This window comes from Zonotrichia albicollis, chromosome 1, assembly GCF_047830755.1.
Source record: "Zonotrichia albicollis isolate bZonAlb1 chromosome 1, bZonAlb1.hap1, whole genome shotgun sequence".
NCBI lineage: Eukaryota > Metazoa > Chordata > Aves > Passeriformes > Passerellidae > Zonotrichia > Zonotrichia albicollis.
In genome coordinates, this window is record NC_133819.1 from 136,749,281 (window position 1) to 136,771,441 (window position 22,161).

General features: G+C 35.4%; 1 protein-coding gene across 3 annotated transcripts in view; it reads right to left on the reverse strand.

Annotated features, from left to right (window-relative positions):
• Positions 1-22,161, reverse strand: part of WWP1 (WW domain containing E3 ubiquitin protein ligase 1) — a 57,253-nt gene that overhangs the window by 3,518 nt on the left and 31,574 nt on the right. For 2 of the 3 annotated variants that reach the window (XM_005479530.4, XM_074555514.1), the window contains 17 exons: positions 21,932-22,069; positions 21,768-21,834; positions 19,557-19,738; positions 16,437-16,788; positions 15,091-15,186; positions 14,290-14,464; positions 10,927-10,981; positions 10,748-10,832; positions 10,520-10,648; positions 9,558-9,630; positions 9,394-9,465; positions 8,323-8,411; positions 5,539-5,698; positions 2,762-2,895; positions 2,525-2,665; positions 1,482-1,602; positions 219-323 (listed from right to left, as the gene is read on the reverse strand). In XM_005479530.4, the coding sequence (XP_005479587.1) occupies positions 219-323; positions 1,482-1,602; positions 2,525-2,665; positions 2,762-2,895; positions 5,539-5,698; positions 8,323-8,411; positions 9,394-9,465; positions 9,558-9,630; positions 10,520-10,648; positions 10,748-10,832; positions 10,927-10,981; positions 14,290-14,464; positions 15,091-15,186; positions 16,437-16,788; positions 19,557-19,738; positions 21,768-21,834; positions 21,932-22,069 (2,174 nt within the window). The remainder of the gene's footprint in view (positions 1-218; positions 324-1,481; positions 1,603-2,524; positions 2,666-2,761; positions 2,896-5,538; positions 5,699-8,322; positions 8,412-9,393; positions 9,466-9,557; positions 9,631-10,519; positions 10,649-10,747; positions 10,833-10,926; positions 10,982-14,289; positions 14,465-15,090; positions 15,187-16,436; positions 16,789-19,556; positions 19,739-21,767; positions 21,835-21,931; positions 22,070-22,161) is intronic. The other variant, XM_005479531.4, reaches the window with a different exon arrangement.

A 22,161-nucleotide genomic window follows, 5' to 3' on the forward strand; every position in this document is an offset into this window, starting at 1 on the left:
ATAAGCCAGCGTCCAAATGTAATGTGTGAAACTGCCTGCCATTTCTCACCCTAAAGTATCCTCCCTAAAGACCAGTAATCCTCCTTTCCTTCTCTGAAAAGACAAAAGAAGGGAAACTGTAAGAATCTTCATTTGGACAGCCCTCCACTACACATACCATTCGTGTTACAGATCAAAACAAAACCTACAGAAGTCAGAAATGTAAGTGATTAACATACCTGCCAGAACCATATGATCTGCTTGCTATTCCTCGTGTAATGACGATAAACAGTGTTCCTCTGCCAGTCTGCTAAATCTACTTCTTGCATACCACAGAGCATAACCTAGAAAAGACAACGATTTATTTACATTAAACACAAAAATTAAAGTGTATTTTCTTATTTGTATGAGACATAGTAACAAAAATGAAAGTTTCTGCTCTGAAAAAAGGACTGGTAATTTTTAAAATTTTATTACACAATTAGATTTTCCTTTATCCTCAGTTTACAGTTATCCAAAATTGTGTATGTATATAAGTGGTCTGAAAGACTGAATACCAGAGACTTGGTATCTTCCAACTAATATCTCAGTAATAAAAGCTACTACCTTTTTCATAAGAGAAATTTTTATATTAATGAGTATATTGGCCTTTCCATTAAATCTTCACCTCATATTCCAAAATGATGATGATTAAATTGCTGCTACTACTAATAAAGATAAAACATACTGAAAAGTATAAGTCTGAAAATTGTTCATTACAAGAAGCTATGAAAGCTGAAAGTTCTAAAGGCAAAGCTTGCAACACTGAATAAGACTGAGCAAAGTCTTTTTTTTTTTAGAAAAAATTCCTCCCTTCTTAACTTAAGAAGGTTTCAGAAAACTGCTCATTAAATACAGGGAAAGTTGTCAAGTAACACAGGAATAAATGAGCACAGCACTACAGCGCCTTTTGTCCCTACTCCAGATGACAAACCCCAAGAGTAAACACAGGCCAGGCTGATTGTTAAGTCAACATGGAGCATGCAAGCAATCCCTGTTATCAGCCCTTGGGTTGTATACTGAGGATCTGCAAAGTTCCATTTCATGCCTTGTTGGTTCCTCCAAGCTTTAAATATAAGAAACCTAGAACCTGTCTTAGACATTTTATTTGATCCTAAGCAATCACTATGAACTACAATCAACTTCTGTCATCTGTTACACAGTAACTCTACCCATCTACCACAGAGGGAAAGTCTGTGACTCACAGGTCCATCAATGATCTCATATACTTTCACAGAAACTTTCAAAAATACATTTTAATGCTGAACATAAAAACACTGATTCAAGAACATTGATTCAATTTTTATCATGATTTAATTCCACTGCTCTTAATAAATTCTCCATGTTCCGGAAGCTATCAAATGCAGCATGGGCAGACGAGAGATTCAACCTGACCTATCCATTTAATCTCTCCATATACATTACCTTTGCAAAAGCTAAAAATGCTGAATAAAAACCCTCACCTCCAGTTCTTTTTCATCAAAATAATGTAGCCATTGTAGAGGAACTACTTCATTAAAACCATCAAGAAAAGCTTTGGTTTGTTCTCTAACTCCCCGAGAAAATCGCCACTCTGCCATTAGCCTGGGATAGAACAAAACCAAACACAAATTAAACATCAATTAGCATTCAACATGAAGAAGTTCAAACACATAGGAGTGTGTATGTGTTCCCATCAGGTAAGAATCCCTCAAGTTTCACTTCTTACACTGTTCAATTCCATTAACTATAAGTAACCTACTATACTATATTATCACAAATCTTCACATTTAGATAATGTAAAGTAGCAAGAGGTAACTTAAGATTACCATTCGAGTTAAAAATAAATATTGTTATTAACCCTAATTTATCTATATACTATAGAAACTATTTCTCTGAGAAACTGAAGACTGCTAATTTTAGTGGAAACTTTATATGCAGCACTGGACATACACTGTATCACAGAAAAGGGTCTGTGTGCATCTGCTTTTGAGATCACTGAATAGATCAGAAACAGAGGTTAAAAAAGGGCAGTGATAAAATTAGGCAATAAGCAAAAAAGAGTAGTAAAAAGAGTTTAAAAAACAGTTGAAATCACAGCATGTTACACCTTATTCTGAATTTCAGTTTCCACATTTGTAGCAAAGTTCTAAACAATTTTAGGATCGTCTGTCAAACAGACATCTTCCCTCTACCTGGATTTGTTACCTGAAGTTACTGAAAACAGGTTTGCTCATTTCAGTTTCACCTGTTCTCACTGTACATATAAGAGCATTCCAGGTTATCTCTCCACATGGTCTCCTTTTGTACCAAGCAGTTGTATATCAAGATAGCAACATGTACCAAGGTACTATTTCAATAACAGTCACAAGAATTATATAGTAACATGGGAAGAAAAAGTAAAACAAAACAAAACAAAACCAACAGAAACCAACATGTCAAAAAAGACTAAGGCAAAAGGAGAAACATGGAACATTTTTTTCAGCATCTACACCTTCCTACCTAATATAATCTTTGTTCTCCTTACCCAATATATTCTTCTTTGTTCTCCTCAGTTACCAAGATATTTGAACCTCCTGATTTCAGCTCATGTGAGGTTACTTTCCCTAAGAGCTCCATATCCACACAGAAGTACATTTCCAAGTTACACTCCTCAATGTTATTATCCCTGGATGAAAAGAAAAAAATATTGCAATTAATTCTACATAAACAAAAACAAATCCATAAAATATCAAACACACACACAAGAAAATAAACTACAAACCTTATCCATATTAGGGAGTTGTAAAATTCAGTATCAATAGATTCCAGGTCTTTAATAGTAAGCTTTTTGCTCAGCATTCGTTTGTAGAAAGGCAGAGAAAACCCAGTGTCAATAAATTTCCCATGAAACAAAGCCTGTTGAACAGAAAAATATGTTAAGTTTTTATTGAACTACTGAATTATTAAAGTATTTCTGGACTTGAAGTCTTTTTTTTTCTTTCTCCTTCAAATAATGAAAAGCACCAAATAGCAGTAGCAGCTTTATAAAGCCATATTTATAAAGAGCAAAACATTAAATTAAATGGTAAGCAAAAAAATTGGATAAAATTTATCCAAGTATATGTTATTACAATTTAGAAATTCTTTGATTAAAAATAGGACTCCTCATAAAAGGACTTCATCCCTTCTTCCCTTAGTTATGTGAATAGGCATAATTGTCAAGTGTTACTTTATCCTACTTGATCAGAATATTTGATCCTACTTGAGTATTACTGCCATTTTTTACAACATACATACATCCAACAACATCATCATTTACAGAATGTTACTGCAGCTTGTAAGAAAGAGCTTTGGGAACCACATTTTTATAGGTGAGTAACAGAACTGAGGAATTAGGTTCTCCACAAAACTGAAAAAAAAAAAAAACCCCAAACCCAACATGGTCACACTTGTCTCACCACACATGCACATAGGGTGTAAGCTGAATAATAACAGTACTAAAGCACAGCATTACACACACACACACACATACAGTGTTGTCTCTACACTGGCTCAGTGCATCTAAGAGCTCACAGAGCACAACCATAACCATGAAAACCCTTTCTTCCCCTTCGCTTTATCAAGTACACTTTCTCCACTTAAATAGCTCTTTTAAAAACACCATCCTAAACATAGGCCATATATGGCATTCATTGCTTCTCTTTCTTCTCAGCTGAAATTCTGAGAGCAGAAGAGCAAATTAACAGCCCATTTCCTCTAGAATCCATCTTTTTCCCCACCTAATTTCCCCTTTTAGGCTTAGTCTATTATGCATTTCCTTCTGCTTAAGGAGACCTTAAAGAAGTTCTCTTAAAGGCCTATATTTATTTGTTTGTTTGTGCATCTATTTACTTTGAAACTATTTAATTCTTATCATGGGAGGTTGAGCTGGCAGAAATTCCATGTCAAGTGCAGCACCTGGGCATATGATTTTCTGCTTTTGCAAAATTAAGCTCTTAAAATCACCTTATTTGAGGTGTATGATAATCTTACAGCAAAATATAAAAGTTGCCACAGCCAACTTCATTTAACATGTTTTTATTATGAAGCAAGATGTGTATTCTTTATGTTTAATCCTGTTTCAGTTGAAAACAACTGTGGCTACTTCAGTACTTAACACTAAAAAACTCACTACTATTTTAGAACTGCGAGAAGAACAGAAACTGCCACTTCATTTCCCAGTTGCATTATTACCTGAGCTATCTTAAGCCACTAGAGGGTATCTCAGGAAGCACTGCAGAAAGTTTCATCCAGTATAAACCGTGAATACTCAAACCTTGCAACAAACCAGGCACCATTACATGGGTTTCTCTCTTGCCTCGCTTAGAGAATTTAAAATATAAACACATAAATACTTCAGGAAATAGAAGTTTGTCTTTTAGTTACATTAATTACTTTAATTAAGTTCTCTACTATGATCTGCACTGTTATGAAATAGCTTTCCTAAAGTTAGCATTTCTTACAGACAGGATCAAAAATCACCAGCAAAGAAACACTGGCTCTAGCACCTAACTGGCTTTATCACACCTTCCTGCTGAGCGGCCCTCTAACTTGCTGAGGACTCTAAAACAAAGAAAAAATGTGGCAGCCTATTGAAAGTGTAAACCCAATGAGGTAAATTTTCATGACAGCACAACAATTGTGAACTCTGCCACAAAACGCTTGAATTCAGAGATGCTATTGTCATAGCTGAATATATTTCTTAAGAAGCATCTATAAGAAAAGCAGAACTAAGAAACCACCCAAACCTAATTTATTTTAAGTCTGAGAGTATTTTTTCATTTATGTTATGCTTGGCTTGTGTTTATTCTAATTTTGTACAAAAAACCTGAACAACATGAGGCAATATGAAAATGCTTTCTACTCTTTTTGGTTTCACTATTCACCAGGTTGAGGGATGTTGCTGAGGACTACCTGTAGACATGATGATTATGTGGAAAGATGACTGTATACTACATGGAGGGTAAGAAATGTGACAGAACAGGAGTCAATACAGAAGACCAACTCAGTGATACCGAAGAATGATACAACGTGCCTGATCAGCTTGTGGTTTAAGAGAAATTGGATGGCTGTGAATCAGCTCCCTGACAGCTTCTGCTCTCCTCAGTGTCTGACTTTTATATACATTTAAATTAAGGCCCAGTGTACTCTGCAAAACATTCTAACTCATTTTTTCAAATATCCTCAGGTATACCAGGTCCAACTGAGGAGCCTTTTTCACAAAATATTTAGTCCCATTTTTCAGAGCATAAGTATTCAGACAACCGTTTGCATGAAGTACACACATCCAATTGATGAAAATAAAATATCATATCAAATGTCATACTAACTTTGATAACTCTCCAAGGAAACATGAGTGTGCAAGACACTTAACTCTCTGGGAATTGGCTCAATAAACTTATATGTCTTAATCTTCCATTTCTATGAGATTAATATAACCTTTAATAACTATACAAACAAATACTGTTCAGAGTAAATGTATAGCTACAGCAAATACAAAACCTTAAAAATCTAACCTACCATGGCAATAAAGCGCCCAATGAAACAGAAATATGAAAGATGGTCAGGATTGATTGTTGATGCTGGATTTATCTGCAGGCAATAGTTGCTCTTGCCAGCATATTCAAATAGGCAGTACATAGGGTTCAGTACTTCATGGGAAAGCAAGAAAAACCATTCTCTAAGGAAAAAAAAACATGTATACACATAAAAACCATCAAATACAGATGTTTATCACCATTCCCATTAGGTAACCAGCAAAATGGTCAAAATATATGCAAACTTTGAAAAATAATATAAACAGTGTTGTATTAGAATCACAGAATAATATATGGTATTATATATTTCTTAAATATAGAAAATTAATTATTAGACCACATAATGTTAGAAAATCATGGTTTCCAAAGTTTAGAAGTTATTAGAAGTTAAGATTTTCATCTTGAACACACCCTCACGGCACAGGTTTTAGCTGCCTATCAGTAACACTTTTTTCTTACACAGTCCTCGCCTCAACCAGTACACAGCATTTACCCTGGTCATCCCTACTTTACTCTCTACAACTCACATCTTTACTCAAAAAAATCACAGATTATTCCATGCTTATTATAAACAACTTAGATAAAACAAAACAAAACAAATTGAAACCTCAGCACACCTTATTTGCTTTTCCAGTCTGACAGCAAAAACACATACTGAGTTACTGTCGTTTAACAAATTACCATGCATTGGTTAAGCCTACATGACATGAAAGTGTAAAAGTATCTTTTTGCTGAGGTAAAATGAATACATGTTTTTCACCACCTTAATTTTTTTTCAACTCAGCTGATCTGAAATAATACCACAATCTGGTATTCAGCATTCAGACAGGTGATTTTGATAAGATTTCTTGTTTCTAATATTTGCATATAGTATTTGCAGAGACCTGAGAACAGTCATACATACTCAGGGGCTTTTTTATCAGGCAATAAATGTTTGGTACCAGGCCTAGGGGTAGCCCATAAAAACAGCTGAAAGTCTGTCCTATAATAACTGTAGGGACTGAATTCCATTCTGACTGCCTTTCAGCTGTCATAGTTAAAAGGCATCTCTTCTATCCTTGTATTTATTCAAGATCAAGGAACAGAAATGAGCTTTGCTGGCATGTTTCTCCTAACAGTGCCATGAAACTCAAGTCATGGATCATGAGTCACTATGATACACTTCCAACCCAAAGGCCAAGTAGAAAGAGTAAACAGAGAAAGGCAGCCAGGATCCAATAACCCTAACAGGGTTCCGTGTATCTTCCAGCAAGCACGAGAATGTTGTACAGCATTCTAGGCAAGTTTCATACTGAGACAATTACATTAACTACACAGAGGCATCAAATTTAATAGACATTTAAATTAGAACAAGTCAGATAACAAGGGAGGAATAAACTAAATCAGCCATTAATAAGAAGTTGCAGAAGCAAGGAATTTTTCATACCAACAGCTAAAAACTTGCCACAGGACATAATGTCAGATTGGTCCTGCTACATGCAAGGTAAAAAATCTGACAGGAACACTGAGTTTAGTCTGCTGAGAGACAGCTGATTTATATTTCTATTAATGCTGTATTTCATTAGTCAGTACATGAACATTTATTTAGTGTCATTTAAGAACTCTCAGCTCAAGTTACAATGAGATCCTGGCTGGTTCTCAGTTTCACATTAAAAATCTTGGGTAAGACTTAAATAACTATGAAACTATACTGGTTATATATTTTTTATTTATTCATTCTCTACTTTATTTGATTAACACACTTCAGTTGAATTATTCTAACATCTTCTCTATGGAAAGATCTATGAACTGTTCTGGTTCCCATCCTAAACCTATGACCTTCACAATAGGGACCCCAACAAAACAAAACCCATGCAAAGCAAAAATTGAATTCCTTCCTGAAATCACTCCCCAAAAATCTATGTGATACTGTAATGAGAAGCAAAACACCACATACCCAAAAGAAGCTCAACCTTCAGAGGCAACCTTCCTTGCATATAAATACTATACATTTTCACTCAATTAAGTTTTAATTCAGGAAGCTACATAAAACCAGAACAAAACCAAACCAGAACATCTTCACATATCAAAAAAAAAAAAAAAAAAAAAAAAAAACCCAAAGCAACGTAACAAGATAAATTCCATCACCTATGACCTTTTCCTATTCTCTGGATATACAGTAGTACTGAATTTTTTTTCCAAGCAGGAACATTTCATTGAAGTAACTGGCAGCAGTAGTCAGTGGCTCTATTCTCAGTGATCGAGAAATGAAATCTCGTCTATGGTTTTCCTGTTATCAGATTTTTCCCCTCTGAGTTCCACTTCAGATTCTAGAAAAACCCATAGTCCAGCTGTTTCACATTGCAGGGGAGCCAACATAGTCTGTCAGTTGTTCCTTCATGCCTGCACTACTCTGCTTTTGTTTATTTCCTTTCTGTTCTTTTCAGCCCCAATCTGGTGTTCACTTGCCATTTTTCCAAATAAGCAGAACACTTTATTTTCCCACAGTTCCCACTCCTAGGAAAATGAAAGTGATAGAAAGTTTTTGAAATAACTCAGACAAAGCAATTAATTTCATTCCAATTTAAACACCACTCTTTGTCAAAGAATTGAAAAACTGAGAGCAGTTTTACCAATGTGAAGTTATAACCTGTGACAATAGCCAGTGCTGCCATCTCCTTAATACATTTAGGGGGGACTAAAAGGTACCTAGGGTCAGACTGCAAGAGAAATCAAGGCTAGAGAGCTATTAAAAAACATAAAAACTATTTAAGAAAATTTCTTTTACCTTGCCAAGCCACCGTAATCCAATCCTTCTTCTCCTCTAAATATAACATATAATCTTCTCCTCAAATCATAGGGCTTTAATGCCATAATCTATTAAAAAATAAATTAATCTTATAAATTATGGATTGTTACCACATCATTCATTCAGATTTAATTTATGTTGATACAGAAATTGTATATATGTCAAATGTTACACAAATTTGAAAAGCAAGTAGACCATCTCATGGAACAAGCAATCAATGAACTACACACAATGAAATACCAGCTTGGACTTAAAATCCCTTAGCAGCAGACTGCTAGCAAGTGGAAGGAATATCTGGAAAGTAATGCTTTATGGGTACCCTGTTCTTACATTCTTCCTAAGGCAGTCATTATTTAAGGAAAACAGGTGAAAAGGCACTTCATCTGATATATATGAATTTTGGTTTTAGGGAAATCACTTAAAATAAATAACTAAATCCAGACTAAGTTCAATATACTTTCATTTATAATATACTTTTTTAACTTATAGAGAATTCCTGCCTAGAGGTCTTGTGGTGACAGCAGCAAGAATTTTCATCACTCATTGGCTACAGACTGTAAGAGCTCAAGGGCTGTAAGCTTCAATTACACAGATTTAATCTTTGAAGGACAAAGCAGTTTTAACTGGAGAAAAAAACATATAAGGTAAGGTATCTAAACACACACAGGAATCAGAAAAGCAAATCCAATGTGGCTGATGCCCCAGTAGTTAAGCTATGGAACTCCACCACAGGAGGCTGTAGATGCACTAAGTTCACAAGAGGAGCACAGACAAGCTCATAGAAGAGAAATCCCTTGAGGATTACTAAAATACCCAGAAACCCCTTCAAGCTCAAGAATAATTTGAATTGTATACAGCTGGAAAATGAAAGATCATATGGTAAAAGTATTATATACAATACTTCTTAGAGTCTTCCCTAAGAAATCCCCACTAGCTAATACCAGAGGAAGATTACTGGGCCTGAAGGACCATTAGTCTGAAATAGCTATGGCTGGTTTTGTTGCTCTGCTTTGTCTTGATAAACAAACACAATAATTTTTGCAGGCTTACTTGCTGGAAGGAATCCTCAAACAAAGTCTGTCTGGACACATTGATTTTCACATGACTTGGCAGTGCATTGGACTGTAATCATAAGGCAATAACATTAAAAGGTAGCACACACATTTGTAAAAGCTCATATAATTTCAATAAATAAATAATTAATAAATCAGTACCTGACACAAGTAACGGAAATGAGCAAGTTTCCACCTAAAACTACGCTCATAAGCAATCTGTGGCCCTTTATTTCTGTAAGGAAACACATTGGAGATATATTAAGCATGCAGACATCAAATCAATGCTAAACAACAGTATGAAGATTTCAAAAATACACAAAAATTGTTATTGTAAGATATGATCAAAGATATGCCAGTCTTCCTTTCCACCATTCCTTGTCCTTTTTTATTTTTTTTTCAAGTCAATTTACCAAATTTGATAGAAAGATAAAAGATCAAGAGGGCATCAAAACCCTATGAAATGTGTAAAAACTACAAGTCACATAAAAGAGAGATATCGAATTTATCATCTTCACTGAGAAAAAGACTGCTAAGTTAGGCTTTATAAATTCAGCTGCTTCTGGAACTATGAAGGACATTCTAGTGCAACATTCTACAGGCTTGTTGTTATAATCACTATTTGACAGAAGTAAACCTTACCCATACAAAAGACATTAAGAAAGCCACTATAGGTTGGATCAATACTTTTAATCAAAATATTTAAAAGAAGATTTGCATGTAAACTTTTTCAGAAGTATTTAGAACTACTCTGTTTAGACATTACTGTTGATAGAGTGTGTATCATTATAAGGAATACTCATAATTCCATTTGCTGTTACTATTAGTTATATTAGTTCATTACTCAAGTTAACCTCATTGCCCCTCTCTATTTATAAAATTATTACAATCTTGGTATTTCAAAAGCATATAAAAACTATTGAACATCAGAGCAGTACAGCAAAATATGTCATAAAGTCACAAACAAAAGTTTTAAATATATTAAACTTCTAATATAAAAACTTGTTCATAATTTAGTGTGCAATTCCAGCTAAAAGTGTAGATCATTTTATAGTATGAGAAAACTTCACTATTTAATTATAAAAAGGTAAAACATTCAAAGATATATTTAATTTCTCACTTACACAGAAGATTTCCCAGTACGAGGATCATTGAAGGTGGTGGTTCTCGTATTGTGATCAACAAAGTATCTGACACCTTCTCTGGTATATCTGATCTCCCAGCCCTCTGGAAGAGGGTCTTCATTTTGTAAACTGCAAAAGAAATTGCAAGCAGTGCTTTTTCCCCCATATCATGACATAAAAGAATAAGGCAAGATCTTTTGAATCTGCACAGTCATTATACACACCTACCCTTGAGTTCGAGGATCCTCCCACTGTGTTGTCTTTGTGTTATGATTTACAAAATAAACCCTATCATTTGAATCCACTCTTCTTTCTAAGGGAAAAAAAGAAAAAAATCCACTATACAACAACTGCATTCCAAATTCCTGTAATTGCCACTTCCTGAAATCCACAGCTAATTAACTTACCCCAGCCTGGTGGTAAAGGCCCAAGTGGATCATTTTCTGCTGACAACATTGAAGCCTATTTAAAAACAAGAGGACTTTCAGTTAGGCCAAATATTATTCATATTATTTTCTCAGTGTGTTCTAAGGTTATCACTAGTCCTGAAGACTATTCATTCTGCAAAAAAAACCCCATCATGCCAAGTTTAATCTGGTTTTGCAAAGAAACCTAGATTATATAATAATAAGATAGGCTTTCCACACTTGTTTTCAGTGCAATGTACCCTCCCTTTCCCTTCCTACAGCAAACTTGAGTGCTCATACAAAGAGGTGCAGTTCACACAAGTTTTGAGGAAGCATGGATAAGCAGATAAGCACTAAGTTCTTGCTTAACAACACGTTTTATCATAATAAACATTTCCAAGCACAGTGATTACTGCCAGCATAGGGGGTTTTACTTCCTCTATACATGATAACTTCCCTGAATGTTTGGCTATTTTCAAACACTGTCATTTTTTTTTTAATGCAGCTGCATCCATATGCGGATGGATAAAATTATACCAACATACAGTAAGGTTAGAAGGGGGAAAAAAAGGGATTACATTATTATGTAAACACATGCTAAGCTCCTAATATACTGTAACCTTGCAGAAGTCCCCAAGTAGCTCCCAAAAATACAAAGCATGGAAAAAAACAAAAATAAAAGGCAGAAATCCCAGGATCCATGCTCTGATTTATAATTAAAAGCATCCAGCCCTAAAAATTTATGGACTCTAACTTTTAGTATGTGTGAGTGCAGAATGGAATTTTGCTGGGTGTGTTTTCCAAAGAGTGTCTTAGGAATTTATACTGCTTCATATAGCATTTGCAATACAAAAATATCAGGAGCAAATTCAGGCAAATACAGGAGCAAATTCAGGCAAAACAAATCTATGATATTTTTTCTCTGAAGGAGAAATAGATCAAGGATCAGAAGGAAATGCATTAGTTACACTCAAAATCAAGCTGTGTAGTTGCCCCAGCCACCAGCTACTACACGTGAACAGAGAATTTATTCATTATTTCAGCAGCAAATGCAGTTAGTCTTTTCTGCTTTAGGAGACCACACAATCACAATAATCCTCTAACCAAAGACTTCTCTGTGGTGACTGTAAAAGAATAGTGCATGAAAGGAAAAAGCTGTCTGCCAAGGAACTGAATGTTGGCACAGTTCAGATATTTCCGACCTTCTTAATGGGTCCGAGGATTTGTGTATGGCTGCTGGCTACACAGAGCTGTATATTTAACAGAACACAGTGAAAGACCAGGCAGATTCACTTCCAAAATGACTACAATAAATTAATCCAGGTAAAAATGAAAGTAATTCAAATAACCATATCCCATCTACTTTTCTGTCTTTACATAGTTTAGCTTTGACCACTCAAGGTAATCGAAACATTCTTTAACTGAAAGTATTAATCTACTTTTTCCCAAAAATAAAAGACAGTCTCACTCAAATTGCTACATAGGAAGAGTCCTGGTATGTCACCAGAGGATGAAAAAGTAGCTATATTTTGACCTTAACTATTCTAGGAAAAAAGTATACAGAAGCACACTAAAGTAAAAAAAAAAAAAAAAAAAAAAAAAAAAACAAAGAAAAACTCCACTCTTTCTTCAAAAAAAATTCAATTTTCCCCCTCAATAAACTGTGAGTTCTATCTGTGCAACAGATAAAACAGTTAGAAAACAGAATTCTAAAGAGATGCAAGGAGTCAAGTTTTCTTTTCCTTTAGGTATATTCTGTCTCACTAACAAATCCTCATTTATTGATTCTAAGGTCAGATGAGACATTTTAAGGAATGGGTCTGTGGTTTCCAGTAAGAGTTATCCTTTAAGGAAGGAAGCAATATAATTTAATTTTAAAAATATATTGTTCACTGAAGGATAAATCTAGTAAAAAAAAAATCTTGGCATCAGAAAAGTGAGAGTTTTTTCAGATGTATTATGCAACTGATCAAAGTAATACACAAGTACAAAAAGTTGGCCAAGCAAGAGTTTTTGGCTCTATGTGCTTCAGCTGTGATTCTTGATTTTGCATTAGAGGTTACCAATGTTTAAAAACCTGAAGGAGGGTGCAAAAAGAATGGAACCAAGCTTCTCTCGCTGGTTCACAGTAGCAAGACCAGAGACAATACACTGGAACACAGGAGGCTCCCTCAAAACATCAGGAAGCACTTTCTACTGGGAAGGTGACCAAGTGCTGGCACAGGTTTCCCAGAGGGGTTGTGGAGTCTCCATCCTTGGAGACATTTACAAGACATTAGTCCTGGATGGCTCGCGCTAGGTGGCCTTTCCTAAGGAGGGACATTGGACCAAATAACCTTAAGAGGTCCCTTCTAGCCTTGACCATTCTACTTTTCTCTGATCGCATAAAACAAATTGAATTTGATACACAGCCCTGGGAAAGTTCAGAAAATTAGTGGTGATGCATGTTTCTGCTATTGCTAGTGACAAGATATAATGTCCAATTCAATAATGCGAGGCTGAGAATTTTTTAATGTAGTACTGCAGCATCCTCTACTTCAGAGGGGAGTATGAATAAAGCCCATCAAATTTAAACTTAGATCTGCGCATGCAAGGGTCCTATTCCAATGAAGCTGTTTTAGACTTGTACTTCAAAAGTTTCATCTTTAAAACACTCCAGCTTTTCTGCATATCACTTACAAAGTTTCTGGGATCAGATCATTTTTTTAAGAAGCCAAACACAATTCCTGAAGTGTTTAGTGTGACAGTGACACACAGGCACCATCATTCTTAACTCTGAAGAAACAACTATTCTACTTATCCAGTAACAGATGGAAAAATCTGACCTGAAAAATATTCTCTATGAAGCTACTCATATTTTCTTCAGGCAGAAGTTAGCAACCATGTGAGAGAAATGGAAAACCATGTAGGAAATTCCAGAGTTGAACCAGATGTATAACCTTCAAAGTAAAAGAACTGCCACTTGTATTAGTGAAGGAACTCTAATCACCTAAACAGTTTTTAAGGCTATTTAATGCTCAAAATGACCAATAACAGCATTTACATTCCTTTTCAGTTTAAGGGACAGTTTTAGTTGTACCTCTTACTATTGGCATTAATAATGTTACATAAAATGCAGCACACAAAGCTGATGTCAGGAAACAAACTCAGAAGGGAGTACGTTCTGCCCGAAAGTACTTTCTGATTTTCATCCAATAAAAGGATGATTTCTAACTTTTTTCAAAATAATCAGAATCTAAATTACCAATGCTAAATGTCATTTAACCCATATGGTTGAATAGTTACAAAATCCCTTTCTTTAAAGTTAAGTAACAAAAAGTATACCAATACTTCTGTACTAATTTGAAATGCTGTATACTTTACCGAATAGAGGTATCGTTGGTTGAATTGTTGCATAGCTCCCTGCAGTTGATTCCGTTGCGACTGCCATTGCTCAAAGTTCCTCACTGACTCCATTGTTGGTCGCTGCCACGTTGTCGTTCTGGTGTTGTGGTCCACATAGTAAACTCTCCCACGATCATCAACTCTCCTTTCCCAGCTTTCAAGAAAAACAAATGTTAACAGTTAATTCTTTCAGTAGTGTTAGCAACCAATTTTCTCTTTGCCAAATGCCAAATTCCTAAGTGGTACTTAAATTAACTACTGGAGTCACAGGCATGATTTCATGTTCTAAAGGGCACCAAAGTACCTCAACTTAATTGGCAGATGAACAACCACAATGAGCATACACAGACTACAAGCAATTGCCTGCTCAGCTCTCTGCCACCTCATTCTTAACTTTGTAAACACCTCTGACTGCAAGTAATGTTGGCAGACTTCACAAAGAACACTTTGCTGGGAAATCTGAGGTTTGGAACCAGTGCAGTACACTTAGTGGTGCCCACCTAAATGAAGGTGATCAAATACTCATTATTTCATGCTTAAGTTTTAAAGGAAGAACAAAATACTTTAGTAGCTGTATTTCAGCAAGTGATCAAACCTAGTGACATATCCAATATCAACATTCCTGTAACAGCTGCAATTTTATACAATTAAATGAAAGCTAGAATCTCTTAATATATGATACAGAATTCAGTTTTGATGAGCTGCTCTTTGTTTCCAGCAACAAACACACAAACAAAAATATAGTAAGTTTATCATATTTAATTCAAAAGTATACATTACCCAGGAGGTAAGGGCTGTGGTCTTTCCCATGTTGTAGTTCGTGTGTTGTGATCAACATAATAGGTTCTACCATGAGGATCCTTTCTTTGCTCCCACCTTCAAGACAAAGAGACTTGCACATAAGTGAAGATGCAAATACATCCTTGGGACTTCCCACTAAGACAATAAATTACCTTGGGACTGAGTAAAAATACCATGGTCCAAAACCCATTCTCGAACACCAAAGAAAATTCATAACAGAATACAGATCAGTTATTTCCTATTTAACTGATATCACCGTAAAGACTTTAAAGGATTTAGCACATAATGAGCATACATCAATATTCACAAGCATTTTTCTATTATATTTAAGTTTGGAACAAAGTCAGTTAATTATCTGCTCAATGCTTGGATGCTAAAAAAGCCTCATTCCAAAAGAGCTTAGAGAGATGCATTCTTTGCATTTCCAAGTTCATGTCTCTCAAAAATGAAAGTGTTTAATTTTGAAGCTCTGTTCCCAATATCCAACAAACAGCATCTTTCAGAGTGAACCTGAAGTGTGTGCTATCAGCTCTTTTACCTGTGTTTCTATTTCCTATCCTGGTAAATTCTGCATCTGATCCCAAGGGATTATTTGGTTTTGTGAAACAATCTTACGCTGAAGATGGAGCTAGGCCAGCAGCTGAAGTTTCATAATGCTGAGAACTACCACAATGCAATAAAAGTGTGTATAAATGGCATGGAAACCAGGAGAAACATTAGATGGAAAGGTGAAGTGCTTGTCCACAGTTGATATATATTAATTTTTCTTACATAAACTCTTAATTAGTTCCTGAAAATGTAAGCAGAACACCTGGCCTGCAACTACTAAAGACTACTAAAGCAATTTCTAACAATCTAGTAAAATTAAAATATTCCAGCTCTTCTTAGCACATACCTACATACACATCAAATATTATTTATAACATTTTTGAACTCATTCTTACACAGCAAGCACCTACAAACATTTATAGACTAGTCATTTTCACTTCTTTGTGCTTTGGTCCCTACTACTGAGAAACTAAGGAATAATTAATTATGGCCCAAATAAGTTTGAAAATATCAAATGAAAAGCCTTCACATCTGTTACACCCAAGAGTTTGTCTGTTAAGTTCACAATAACATCTCAGCAAAGCAGTTATCAGTTATTACTTTCTGGGACAAGACTAGCCAGTTATAGCAGCAGTACAAATCCCATTTTAGATCAAATAACCCCATCTCAGTCAGTTGACCTGTATTTGAAAACCCCTTTATAGAATTAAGTTTCTTCTTCTTTATATGCACATTTAGATGACACAAAATGATAGCATTAAAGCAAAACAACATACCCAGGTGGCAAAGGTTCTGTACTGGCACTACCAGGCTGCTGTCTCACAGGTTCTGCAGATGCACTTGGAGTGGAGGAGGATTCCCTCGGCTTTGCCGCATCTGCTGCTGCGCTGCTCCGAGCACTAGGCTGAGCACACTCTGGGGCAGCTGCAGCTTCTACTCCAGCAGACACAACAGGTAATGCAGAAGTGTGGCTTTCAGAACAACTAGTTGCTTCTGTTGCTGACTGAGGTTCTGCTGTATCATTAGTGCAATCTGCTGAAGACACAGGAGCTTCATCTGAACCCGTCGGAGCCTCGGAGATAGAAGAACTGCCAGCTTCAGGTGCAGAGGCAGATGACTCGCCATTAACTGAGGAATGGGAAATAACATTTGTGTATCAGAATCTGATGAGATTTACTTTTCAAATAACCAACTTCCAGAGTAAACTTTTACATTTTGGAAGCCATTCTCTGTACTTCCATTTACATAGGGATATATATGAAGTTATTTATTAGTTTCTCCATGTCTTGATCAACTCAATGTTGCACCTCAGTCTAGATTAGCAAGAGGCACCCATCTGCTTTCCACAAAACTGTACAGCCTTTTTTAAAACTCTGAATTTATAGTGAAGTTCAAAAAAGAATCTTAATCAGTATGACATGAAAACAAGTATTATGGGATTACTCTATGAGATTTGGAAAACTAAGAGGCATTTCCTACACATAATTTCTTTTTTTTTTCAGAGCTGACGTACCAAACCCTACAATTAACCCTGTACCTGTGCAACTTGGAAAAAAAATCCCCCTCCAAAAGAGGGATTAAAATATAAAAACTATTATTGTCTAACACAACTTACATAGTTCAATGACTGAAGAAAATTACTTTAGAATTACAAAGTAAATCAATTCTATCTTTTATAGAACAATAAATATGCCATCAAACTGAATCAAGCACAATCTCGTAAAAGGTTTAAAGAAGGCATGGATTAACAGACAAAGGATGCTAAGAAAGCTTTATTAGTCCCAAGCCCACTTGGCAAACAATACACCAATCATCTGCAGAGCTTAACTGAACAGTCTCTCAGCACATCCAGATCTTGTCTAACTCAGACAAGTGACATCAGGTACAGCAGTCTGCAGGACATCCATTAAAAGTCAAGGCCGCATAAAAAGCAGCATCACATCATTCAGCACTTTCATTTTCTGAACCACTAATCAGCATCAAACAGTGACAATTCTTAGTAGCTTGTCCCTGTTTTAGAGTTGCAACAATTTTCTAAGGACTAAGGATATGCAACACATGCTTCAAGCAATTTTTTTACCTTACAGTATATTATCACCTTACCCCTCTAAGGGCTGAAACTAATTTAATTCTATACCCTTAACCTTACTGGTACACATTTGCAAAATTTAATCCTACATTAGTGCCTATAAAATGTTGTTCCATTATTTTAAAGAGTTCACTTGTTTAATTCTGTCATCAGAATCTAAATTAGCAAGTCAGTTTCCTTAAAGAATTATCACTACACCATATGAATTTTCTTGATATGCGTAAGCATAAGCATGAACATCATTTTACAGGCAACAGATTTTTAAGTTCTATAAAGGCACTACTTTTTGAACAAAACTTTTCCAGGGTAACACACACTGCTTCCAGATGGCACAAAAGAAATTAACTACATAATATATCAAGATATTATATTGTTTCAGCATAACATGAAAACTATGAGCAATTTGATCACGTTTCGTCAAATTTCTGCTTATACTAGCAACATCTCAATTTACACAAGAAAAAAGCCAACTGAAATTTCAACTTCCATTTAAAAAATTCAACTCATCCACATTAAAGAATGAAGAGGATCACATAACAAAGTTAGAAGCAAAATAATGAACAAATCATCTGCTCTATTAGTAAGTTCATCTCCAAAAGAGATGTATAAAACATTACATCAGATGATTACTTCACCAATTATGCCTAATACAGCAATTTTGGCAACATCACATAAAATTACAATCCTGCTAAAGCACAACAGTGCAGAATAAAGTGTCATCAAAAATGCCAGAGATATTGCCTTGCCTTAAAAACATCTTCATCCACTGGTAGAGTAGTTGATTACTCCTATATCAATGCCTCAGTGCAAGGTCAGTGATGATTTCATCAATATTACCACTTGAACAAATCAATTATTTTTCAATTACCCTATTCTAATACAGATTTCAAATGGCTCTCTCTGCTGTTGAAGAAAAAGGGAGCAATGTCTTAATAATATATATGCCCTCTAGCCTTGAGCTGAAAAGAGAGGGGAATCAAATAAAGTTCTCCAAATAGAGAAAAGCTTCAGAGAAGACCTAATTTAATTATAACTTTTTAAGGTCCAGAATTCTTTCTGTTATCTTCCAAATATACCAGTCTATTACAGAGAGTTTGACAATCTCTGTTCTGCCACTTAGTAACAACTTGCCTATTTCTATTTACGGTTTTCTTTTCTCTCTGCTATCACTGTAATCTCTCCCAAAGAGCTGAGAAAAGACAAAGGGCTTACAAAGCACAGCCAGTATTAGACACCAGAGGAACAAAAATCAAAAAACTAGTTTCACTGAAGCTAAAGTGAACTGTAGTCAGAACCAATGTTTTGGTGTTTAAGAGGGAAACAAAATTCAGTATTTGCCACTAGCTGTTTTTAAATGGAATTTATGAAAAAAAATTGAAGGCACAGAAAGTCTGCAACACATCTCAACTCAGAGCACAGTAGTTTCCTGCCTAAATCAGATTTATGTAATGTCAGGAAAAATTTAACCATAGTTCCTCAAATTCATTGTGAAAGAAACCTGATTTTTCCTCCAGACAAACAGTAATATGGTTTCAGAGAAACCAGGACAGAAAAATGAAAGATTTTGGACACTTTGATCTTCCTTCATCAGAGAAAAGAACGTATGATAAAGTGTGAAACTCCATATATTTAAGAATGGGTCTACTGCAAAAAAATTTACAGAAGTGGACACACAAAATTATAAATTCAAGCCACATCCTTTCAGTACTTTTGAATTCCAACAAAAAGTTTCTACAAAAAGTAGCTCAGCTTGAGATACAACTAGACAAAAAGCCTCATGGAACACGTTCTCACAACTCTCTCTTACCAGTGCTGTCGACAGGCTGAGCTTCAAGTGGTTTTGGTACTGGTGTATTTTTGGGTCTGGCTGCAACATGATTAGGAGATGGTGTGCTGTCTCCATTAACAGCTTCCACACTGAACGTATTCTGTATTGCAGAGCTGGAAGGTACTTGATTGTCTATCCCATTAGAAATGTCACAAGCAGATCTTGGTAAAAAAGAAGATGATTTCAGGTTACTATAAGCAACATGTTAAATGGTTACACAACTAAACTAAATGCTACACTAAACCATGCTATAGAAACAAATAAAGAAATGGTGGTAAATTCACAACTGTTTACATTGTAATGTTTGCAGCCCAGATAATTATTTTGGTTTCACACTTGACTATCAAGAAAAAAGCAAGAATCGATTTTGAGGATTTCAGATACTTGTAACAGGTAAGAGTTTCCATTTTTACTTTCTCTTTTACTTTTAATGACATATCAGAATTTAATTGAACAGACTGATGCACCTGCTGCATCTTCCAAAACGGCCTTAGGGACCCTTCCAAAGTGCAGCTATGAGCAGGAAAGCCTTTTCTCTCATTAACAAAGAGGAAGAACTGGTTTTGTTAGCAATATCACTAAAAATACTCATAACATAAGAAAGCAACAAAATTCTCCCTCAGTAAAAGGAAAATAAGATGAGCTTCTGTTGACATTGGCAGGATGGGACATTGTGAGAACAACTACACATAGGCAGCTCTGTGTTTGCAAGGCCACGTGGAGAAATGTATTTTAAGGGCTTGTGAATGGCAAGTTTTGTTCAGTTACAGTGGTACATTGATTTTTCACTTAAATCTCTTTCAGAATGCTTAAAGCCATCCACTAGAGACACATATTTTGAAAATTACACTCAATGCCAACTACTTATCACCTCAAGGAGTAGAGGTTAAATAGTGAAATTATTTACTATTTTATCTCACAAAAAAATTCAGAACATTAGAAGTCCAACTTTGTGGAGTAAGAAGGGAAGAAGCAGCATTTCCATGCTACCTTACCTAACTTCAAAGGATCAGTATAAACAGACTGATCAGCTCTGGACTACAAACTCAATTTACCTCCAAAAGACATGGAGAGAAGCTACCTTAAATCTTTTCTTCATCTCTTAATTTTAAAACTGTAAATCAACACAGCTGGATAGTTGTGTAGAAAACTGCAGTAAGTTAAAATAGCAACACCAAAAGCAGGATTCCAGTGAGAGAGATTATCTCCAGCAACAATAGCTGAATGAAAACAAATGATTGTTACTACTGCTTCAAAATGGTATGCAGATGGATTTCAAATCACTTTTAGCAGTCCCAATTTTTTCTAAGGAAAAAGAAAAAAGCAGAAGCACTGTTTTATTCTTACTCAATCATCTTGAGCATCCATTGGGGAAGAGAGACAAATATCCACAAATTCAAAAAAAGAATCAAGTCAAGCATAGAAGGACAAATGTGTCCCTGTCACTCAAATGCATAGCAACTGGATGTTTTTTCACTCCAGTTGGTGTCAATAACTTAAACAGAAATGGGTTCACACAAGGTAACTGAGCAGACCAGTAACATTAAATTGATCTGAATTGACCTATTTGTCTTACTAGAGATGAGGGGACAAAAAAATCTATTCCTACTTCTCTCCAGCCAGCCCTTGAGCTGGTTAGAATGGTAGAGAAACCAAGAATTAAGCTCTTAATTAGTCTGAATATCTTTTTCTTGCCACTTCAGGAGGAAACAGGCCTTGGCCTCAGTGTTACAAATACTGCTTGTGAAACTCAATACAAGTCTCTTAAGTTCCTGATTATGACCTTAAAAAGGCTGAGGAGGAAGTAATTCAGGCTTTTTTTTTCCTCTTCCTTCCGTTCAGGTGCTACATTGCAAAAAGCTGCTAGACATTAGTAGAAATGGTTCTTAAGCAGCAAAAGAAAATAAATTGAGTAAGTACATAAAAATACACTGAGCCACTGCTCCCCTAATTTCTGCAGCAGCATTTTTATAGATTTCCAAATGAACTAAACTATGTAACTGTCACACAAATTAGGTTTCTAAAACCTGTGGCAACATAATTTAGACTTCAAATGCTAAAATCTCTTCTCTTCAAAACCATTAAAAAAAACAACAAAAAACCCACCAGAACACAAACAACCCAAACATTTCAACTGATAAATTTGCTGATACACTTCATATCACATAACACACAAAAATAAATTCCAACCTGGATGAACTTCTTGCTGAAGCATCTCTGTTTTCATGTACAGCCTCGCCATTTTGCTGAACTTCTACTGAACAGTAAGAAACAAATTCAACAGAAATATTCTATTATATCAGCTTGAAATCTTAATCTAAATATTATCATCTGACTTAATTATTTTAACTTACTGGTTGCTGATGAACTGAGATTTGTAAGAGATTCTTGTTCAACAACCAAACCATCTAGCACAACAGTCAGTTCACCTGTTTGCACCATGCCACTCTTGTTTTCCAAAGAGAGTTTCAATTGTTCTTTCACCTTCTCCACTAAAAATGGAGTTGGGGTGGGTAGGGGACAAGAAGGAAAGAAGGGATAGAAGAAAAATTAAATTCTAAATAATATTAAAAGAGATCTTCAA